General features: G+C 32.2%; 1 protein-coding gene across 2 annotated transcripts; it reads right to left on the bottom strand.

The window, feature by feature from the left end:
* Positions 1-289: 289 nt before the first annotated feature.
* LOC106764186 (superoxide dismutase [Cu-Zn] 2) lies at positions 290-3922 on the bottom strand. 2 transcript variants are annotated; one of them, XM_014648436.2, is made up of 7 exons: positions 3775-3922; positions 3545-3646; positions 2966-3061; positions 2836-2867; positions 2502-2577; positions 1090-1143; positions 290-448 (listed from the first exon to the last, which is right to left on the bottom strand). In XM_014648436.2, the coding sequence occupies exons 1-7, from the start codon at positions 3836-3838 to the stop codon at positions 420-422; spliced, it is 453 nt and encodes a 150-aa protein (XP_014503922.1). In that variant the 5' UTR covers positions 3839-3922; the 3' UTR covers positions 290-419. The 2 variants fall into 2 exon arrangements, with proteins under 2 accessions (XP_014503922.1, XP_014503914.1); XM_014648428.2 differs by having other exon boundaries at positions 3745-3921.
* Positions 3923-9048: the final 5126 nt, after the last annotated feature.

Genomic DNA, 9048 nt, shown 5'->3' with positions numbered 1-9048 from the left:
CTAGACGTCCTTAAGATCATATCAATATAAAATTATTCTTTCTTATCATTTCTCTCATTTTATGTTCTCATATCACTCGTTATCATATTGTTCTCTAATTTCATGTTTAAGATGTCCAATCTTCAACATGGGAATGTATATAAAGCAACTTTTACACTGATATGAGATAAAACTAAATATAAGTATCTGTAAATCTCTTCTTAGAAACTAATTTTATTGGATTAAGTTATAGTCAATTTCATTTTAAAACCATCTCTCACCAATTAGAGCATAAAAACAAGCAACAAACTGACAATGTAGCAAACTTTAATTTATCATAAAAGTTGCTATAAAAATAAGTTACAGTTTAACTGAAATTGCATACAAAATTCAAATTACATTCTATTACCCATATGAGAATCATCTATAGGCAAACTATCCTAAACGGATGACTGGAGCCCAATGATACCTGATCAACGATTAGCCTTTTGTCAGGTTTCAACATACAAAGCAAAGCAACAAGTAGCAGACTATGTAAAATCAAACTGAAAACTATGATATTCGAACTACCTTTCTTGTCATGATGAATTTAACCTATCATATTTAAAGTATATATTTAAATAAACTTCTTAGTAAACACCGAGAGAAAAAAAAAATTCTCCACAAACTAAGTTTAGCATATACATAATAAGCTAATTTATAGAAACATTCTCATATTAACTTCTCCCCAAAAATTTATTTTTAACTTATGCAGAAGTTAATTTTAACATATTTCACATTTCTTTCTTTACTTTCTTCTTCTATAAATCTTTATGGATAAGTTTATACAAACAAATCCTTAGTGACTTTCATAATGTGTACATAAGAGCGTTATATGTACAATCACTTCAAGTATGTAATAGATAGTAACTTATCATAGTATGACCAGAGAAGTTTTTATCATCCTGACTAAAAGAATGTGTTTCAAAAGTCATGTCTATTTTGTAGTTTGACATGAAAAACAATTCAACCAGAGGAACCAAGCCACTTGCATGAAATGGATTAAACTAGTGGAAAAGATTATATAGTTGGTTAGTGTCCAGAAACAGTATGAAGAAAAGTGAGTATTACCACATGCTATTCTTGCACCAGCATTCCCAGTACTTTTGCTGAGTTCATGCCCACCTGTTTCATAATAAAAGAAAACTCAAAAACTTAAAAAACGGTAAGTTAGAAAAACAAAACAGCGAATCCATAGTCTAGATCAAGAGATTTTAGTCCATCCTGAACTCCAGAAATTCCAACAAGCTAAAGGAAAAAATAAAACAAATCATGTGTCCATTCTCTAGCCATTAGCTCAAACAAATGTTACTTGTCATTTTTCAACATTAAATGATACATCCATAAAAATTATTCCTAATCTTTTTTTGCAGGACAAGAAGTTACTTCATATAGACATAACCATTCCAAAAGAAACCCTCAGCTTTTATATGCAGTGGATCAAGAGAAAAAAACTACAGTAATGGACAGTCCACTAACCAGACAGGAATTAACTTTGAGTTCTTTTAAGATACATTGAGATGCAGCCATTCGAATTTTGAGGCAAAAGGGCTCTTGATCAAGGCTATTAAAAAGAATAACGGTCATACATAAGCTGATTGGGTTAGGTTCCCTTTTGATAAATGTTCTCTACCTTGAGATATTTTGAGCTTGTTGGAGGCCATCTTGTTCTTGGAAAAGTAAGAGGTTTGAGGTTTTAGCTATATCTAGTGCAGAAGTAGAATATGATCTTGGTTATATGTAAGCTAATACGGATTAATCAACTAATTTAAGAACTAAAATTTGTAGAGATCTCTAAAATGAATCTATTTAGACAGCCCTCCATATTGCCTCTTATACCGTTTTTATGAAAGAACCAACGTATTGGCGTGTCATTTCATTTGAGAAAAGGTCTCTTAGGAGTTCCCCTTATTAGGCTCATTTGTAACAAGCTGGGTGCAGAAAATTTATATTCTGTAATTTGAGTGGAACTGTTTAAATATTTATCTTAAGTTTCTAAAATTTAGGAAAGTATTATGCAGGCTCATCAGGCCCACAAACACAGACGCTATGGTACCATTTCTCATTAAGCAATGATAGAATATGACACTCTCAGAACTCTATCTAGTCTCTCGTTATTTTAAACTTGTATCATGTAAGTTCCTTTTATTTCTCAATTTAGTTTCTTAAAAGGACTGACTAATTACGGATTTGTAAATTTAAGGGCCAACTCATCATGCACATCAATAAATTCAAAGATTGAAATCAGAGTAACGGATGGGTTCTAGGAATTCACTTGCCAATTTAATTGCCACACAAGTATTTCTCACATTAAGCTTACAATATCAAGCATGAAGGGTACTGAATCTCTATCATAGGAAGATTACTTCAATGAAATTACAATACAAAACAACATGACTAGGGGAAAAGAAAAGCTAGAATTCAAAGTTGGAACAAGAACAAACCCAGTGAGCAAGTTTTGGGGCCAAATTTTAAAATCTTACCCTTTCCAAGATCATCAGGATCAGCATGCACAACAACAGCCCTCCCAATTATGGAGTGAACTCCAGTTAGTGGAATCTACATATTGAAAGAGAGAAAGGGAAAATTAAGTGTTCTAGTACCATTCAAATTCCATAAATAAAATTATCAACCAAGTGAAACAATACAAAGGAAAACCGATATTGCACAATACGAGTGCATTTGAACATGTGATTGATTTACAGAGGGGTAAATTAAATCAAATCACATGAGATGATTCTCTAAAAGAACAAAGAGAACAAATAACGAAAATAACATTGAGTAACACCAAACAAAACTCAAATTTAAATTCTTTACCTGTGTATCTCTAATAGAAATCTCAGCAACTCCTGCAAAACAGAAAGCCCTTTGGAAATTTCCCAGCAGACAATTCTTGAAAACTAGTCAGAAACACCAAAATAAATATGAAAAAGAAAGCAGATAATACCATCCGGCCCTGCAACAATGTTGCCCAAATCACCAGCATGACGCTCATCATCTGAAGGAGCCCCATGATCCTTCTTCAATGGATTGAAATGAGGACCTGATGCAAAGAAGTCAAAGCAAAAATTAACCAGAAAGTTGCATGTTTAGCTTATAGATTATTTGAAAGAAAAAAAAAATGATTTCATTTCATAAGTTAATGTTACGTCACCAACCAAGCATAAATGACTCTTTATATATAACTTGCAAAGAAATATTACAAAACATCTTCTAGTTATACGAGAAATCATGATTGGATTTCAAAGTAAAAAATAAAAATCATAAGACTCTCCACATTCAAATTAAACTCTTTTTCTTTCTTTCTTCTAGTAAGTTCAATAATAGAATTATAATCCAACTACAAACACAAAACAAGTCAATTCAAAATGAATTCAGGATTTCTGTGACCCTTGTTTTTTATTTCTTCTTTCTCAGTCTTGGAAGTTTACAATTGTAAACCTTCGTTTTAGTTTTGCTAGAAAAGTTGGGTGGAAGAGGAATTGTACAAGTTTGATGATAAACAATGATGAAGAGAAGAGAGAACCAGTGGAGTTGCAGCCATTGGTGGTGTCACCAAAAGCATGAATATGGAAGCCATGAAATCCTGGGGACAACCCTGTTATTCTCCCTGTGACATGAGTGGTCCCTACACAATCACAATGAACCAGACCAATAAGCAAATCAACTTTCCAAACTGAATATATAGTGCAGCAGACTCAGAGATATGAAGAGAGAAAGGGAGACCATTGGTGTGCTGAAGAAACTGAAGAGAACCTCTAACGTTGTTGTCTCCGATTACGAGAGCCACTCCTTTGGGGTTTCCGTTTGCAGCTTTCATCTTCTTTTCTGCCTGTCAGGAAAAAAACAATGAAGATAGTGGAAAACACTTATCTGTGTGCTTGGATGCTTTAAACAACCTCAAAAGGACAATAAAAGGGAATTAATAAGTGATTTGCCTTTCTACTCGTGAATTGAACTCAAGAGGAATATTAGGAAAAGGAAAATGAAATCCATACATTTATTTTTTTATTTTTAAATATTTTCTTAACAATTTTTTTTTAAATAAAATTTATATGATAGTTTATGAATGGATCAATTCAAATATACTAACCAATAAAAAAGTGATACATAACCTATTATAAAAAATTATTAAAAAAATTGTCAAACATCCCATAGTTATTTTTGTTTATAGAGAAAATAATTTGTTTAGATTAAATATTTTATATTATTTTAATGTAGTGGTGGTGTTAAAGTAAATAGATACATGCTCTCTCTCTATATATATAATTTGGTTCTTGATTGATAGAGTTTATTGTGGTGTTGAGATGTTGAGAAAAGAAAAGCATACAATTAACTTAGTCATATAATATGTTTAGTTTGTTTATAAAGTATTGGAATTAAGAACTGTGTGTGAAGGATTTTATGAGAGGGACAAATTATCATTGTCAGAAATATTGTTGTGATTGTGTTTTATGTTGGAAAAGAATATGAGGTAAGCTAAATTAACTCAAAGTAAAATAGTTTTTAATTTTTTTAAAAGATTTATTTTTTTAAAGGCTTTTGAAAACTAGTCTTATTGTACAAGTGGTTGTAATTGTGGAATTAAGATTGACAAAAATTACACAAAAATTTAATACAATAATAATATGGAAAAGACATTGAAAGAGTCCGAAAGATTACACAACAAAAAAATTGTATTATTCAAATCACAATAAATTATATATTCACTCATTCAACATTAGAACAAACGACTCATTATTTTGTATGTTTATTACATCCAAATTTATATAAGATAGGAAACTCAATGAAATAAACTTCTAAATACAATTAATGAGGATATATCCAATTATTGGAACATATAAAGAGAAAACAACAATTCAACTCTTATAAGAGAAATTCAGTAGTAATACACAATCTTTATTACTCATTGTGATAAGCAAGAGATAAGTGAAAGGATTGTTGAAAAATCATGAAAGCATTCTTGAAGCAAAAGAAAACGGTTCAAAATGATTTCTCTATTTATGCAATGTAAAGCATGGTCATATCTATTAAGAGTGAATCAAGGATTCCAGATTTTTGAGAACATTACTTAAAATTTGATTTAGATGTATCTAACAGATTATCTTAAGGTCTTAATCAATTATTCTCTTATGTTGAATATCAATTAAAAACATTTTCTGTTTTAATTAATTACTTAAATATTTTATCAATTAGTTTTAGTCACCATTTAATTTTGAAAAAAACTTAATATTCAATATTATTCAATTATTACAGTTGTTAATCGATTATTCTCTAAGACAAGTTAAAAGTACATTTCTTTTTCTTTTTTTAATACATTATCAAAAACTAATAATAAATTATCTTATTTTGAAAACATATCAAGAACAAATTAGTAGATTATACAAAACCTTTCTCGATTAAAAACAAACTTAAAACCTTTTTTGGAAAAATAATGTTTGTGTTTAAGGTTAATATTAGGTTGTATTAAATAGAAATTCATGCGACTATCTTAGTGTGCAAGACTTACAAACACATGAACATTATAACAAACAATACATCTTTAACATAAACATCATTATCAGAACAACTTCTTGAGTTGTTCTTCAAATCCAACATTCTCTCCCTATTTTATGATGACCCACACTTCATGTGATTGGTTACATTGTAATCTTCAAACACTTTGGTTCAAGCATAACATCTCATAGTACAAGAAGTCCCTCTTGTTATTACTAACTCAAATCCCCACCCTTTTCTCTAAGTTCACATTACATAAAAGACAAGGAAAACAAGTGACAAATGTCTAGTTTATTTAAAATTATATATAATTTAGACACTTATCTTGTATGAATTTGATGTAAATCCTACTGAAACAACCTATTTTTTGACTTAAATTACATAATGAGGAGTAGAGAAGTTAGAAAATATGGAAACTAATGTTAAGACAAGATCGTCTAAAGTCTAGCAACCAACGTTTTGAAATTTAACAACAAACATTAAACAAAATATTTTTTAAGGAGGGGAAGTGCTTACCTAACCTAAAATGTCAAAGAACTTGCTCAAATTAAATGAAAACCTAAGACTTTATACAAGAAGCTATATAAATTACCCAAGTGCTAAAACAAAGTCTTAAATTAAGAACATATGGAACAACGTTTCTCTGAAGTTTATATCGTCTAAACACATTATTTATAGGAAGCGTATGATCAATAAGAAAAACCTATATGAAAGCTTTAGAGATAATATACTTAAGGATTTGTACTTGTTAACACCCTAGCAAGTGTACCAGATCGTATCAAGTAATAATAGACAGTAAGTCCAGATATCGTTTCCCAAGGGACTCTTAGGCCTAGATGTTCATGTGAATTGATTTCAATAAGACTTGAGTAAAGAATAAATTTAGGGTTTGTATTGCAAAATGAAAATAAACATGCAAATGCAAAAGTTGATCAATTGGTAAATAAAGATATGAGTGAATGGAGTTGTTGGGGTTTACGGTTTCATCCCAATCCACTCTCCTATATATACTATTCTTATTAAATTCAACTTTACTATCAATGTTCATGCAACATTATAATTTACTCTAAACCCGTTCTCTATATGAAAAGAGCCTATTACCATAATTACTAGTTTACTATCTCTAGTCTCCCTAGTAATTACTAATGCATTAATGACAGAAACTTAAAGCAATTGACCCTTCTATTCCTATCTCCGTATCGACAAAATCAAAGATCATGATACTAAATGAGTTAAACAATGCGAGCTTTAAAGTACAGAAAAGAAAATCCAAATTATTAATAATACAAGTATATGAATAAAATAAGAATTTCAATATAAGAGTGTTTCAAAAGGATTACATCCTTCCCCAACAACAAAGGGTTTAGTTCACCATTGTTGATGGAACCCTCTCCTAGCACAAAGCACGCAAGAAGAAGCTCCAAAATAGATACGCAACAGAAAAGAATTGGTGCAGTGAAATGAATGATTCATAGAAGGTGTTTGATGAAAGCTTGGATGAAAGCTTGGATGAAGGTGTGATGTGTGTATGATGCCTCCAAGTTCAGATGGCCTTCCTACTAAGGAAGGAAGCTAGAGGAGAGTATCTGAATTTAAAATTCAGAGGTGACTAAGGGATATAAGAGGCTGAGCAAGCAATTCTGCAGCATTTCATTACATCCAAAAGTGGGTTTTTACAAAGGGGAGGCCCTCTTATTTATAGGTGAAGAGGGGCCTCATTTCTGATCTAATTCCCTCCTAAAATTCAAATAATTTCTCCGTAGAAACGCACCAATTCAACCCAGCAGAAACAATGCCTCCCTCCAGGTCAGCTGCTCACGTGAAACATGTTATTTGCTAACGCTTTGGCGGTACAGAGACTGACGCTTGAGCGTCACTCTGTCAGCAGCTCCCATCTTTGCCTCTTTGCTGGCTTTTATTGATTCTACTTCTTGGATGGCTTCAGTCAAATGCTCTAAGCTTTATTAGACCCTACAAAACAAAGTAGATGATATTAAAATATAATCCTTCTAAGACTTAGAGAAACTCAATAAAGCTTTAAAAAGTCCATCTTTAACTTCCCTTTCCTAGTCTTAGCTTGAGTTGCTACTTCTTTGAATGGAATGCCCTAAATGGGTTTTCTTCATACCCTCCCTCTTGAAAAACAATTTGTCCTCAAATCGGGAAGATATAAAGAAGCACAACTTTGGTTTGTCACTTTCCTCCTAGATCAAAAGCGTATCTACAATAAGCATCAAATATATCACTAATTAGTATCAATCTAAGAAAGAATTTTTTTTGTGTAAGTAACCTTAGAATAAGGACTTTGTTTTATAGTCTTAAGGAAATTTGGAAGTCCTAATTCACAAAGTCACTTTTCTTTTATCTTGAGTTTCTTGTATCCCTAAGGGTAACAATAACCCAAGATTTAAATTGCCATATTTTGAAGAGGGTAGTATAATGAAAATTGGTGTGGCAATTAGTTTAAAACAGAAGTTAGCATGAAAAGATTTAAAAATATTTGAAGAAGAATTAAAGGATTGGAAACCTTCCCTTTTTGGTTCCCTTGTATTTGTAGGAGTAGTATTTGCCATCAGTAGCAATTGCTCCTTTTCTCTCTTTTCTTTTTCTCTCCTCTCTTCTTTTTCTTTTCTCTCTTCTTCTTTTCTTCTCTCGTCTTCTTCTCTCTTCTTCTTCTCTCTTTTTCTTTTCTTCTTCTATATTTTCTCTCAATTCCTCTTTTCTCCTTCTAGTCTCTCTCTATCTCTTCTCTTATCCAAGAATTTCTCAAGTTTTTCTTTAAATTCAATTTCCCTACGAGAGAAACCATCTAGACCTTTCATAAATGTTTTTCCCTCTTGAACGAGGTGTCCCATTAATTCTAGGTCTCTCTTGGCTGAAAGAGGAACAAAATTTCTTCTCGTTCTGACTGCTCGCAGGTTCGCGTTCTGACTATAAATGGCTATAGATGTCGGTTACGTTTGTCCACCAACGTCTATATTGTTCTAGACGTCGGTGCTCTCACTAATTTGACGTCTTTATAAATAAAATATAATTAATGGCGCGAACTTTAGGCGTTTGTTGCATGGGCGACCGACGTCTCTAATGTCATAGACGTCACCAGTTGTTTGACTGCTGTCTATATGGCGGAAAAATTATTACAATCCACCTAACTTTCAGGCTATAAACGTCTGTTCATAAGGGGCATCGACGTTTACGAACACGAACATTAATTACATCCACCAACCTGTCAGGACACAGACGTCAACGCTTAGCTAACTGACGTCTAAGTGCTATTACTAACCTTCCTGGCCGAGCAAGAGACGTCTCGTGCCCCCAGCCGATGTGTACAGACAGGTATAGACATCAGTGTTGCCGCAATAGACGTCTATACGGTGACTATTCACCTCCCTGCAACCTTTTAGACGTTCATGTCTAGTGTAACCGACGTCTGTATTGTTTGAGACATCAGTTACACAGGTAGCCGATGTCTCCTAGTTTCAGTTATTTACGAATTTGCCACCAGTCATGATCTTACATCGATAAACTGCTAAC

This window comes from Vigna radiata, chromosome 1, assembly GCF_000741045.1.
Source record: "Vigna radiata var. radiata cultivar VC1973A chromosome 1, Vradiata_ver6, whole genome shotgun sequence".
Lineage (NCBI taxonomy): Eukaryota > Viridiplantae > Streptophyta > Magnoliopsida > Fabales > Fabaceae > Vigna > Vigna radiata.
Note: the sequence above shows the minus strand (reverse complement) of the source record. Positions and strands in the feature narration are given on the sequence as shown.

Coding starts and splice junctions, on each gene's coding strand:
- LOC106764186 (XM_014648428.2), bottom strand. CDS start 3,838: ATGAAAGCTGCAAACGGAAACCCCAAAGGAGTGGCTCTCGTAATCGGA. Junction 3,647..3,744: donor GTTTCTTCAGCACACCAATG/GTCTCCCTTTCT, acceptor GTGATTGTGTAG/GGACCACTCATGTCACAGGG. Junction 1,144..2,501: donor TCCTGATGATCTTGGAAAGG/GTAAGATTTTAA, acceptor ATTATGAAACAG/GTGGGCATGAACTCAGCAAA.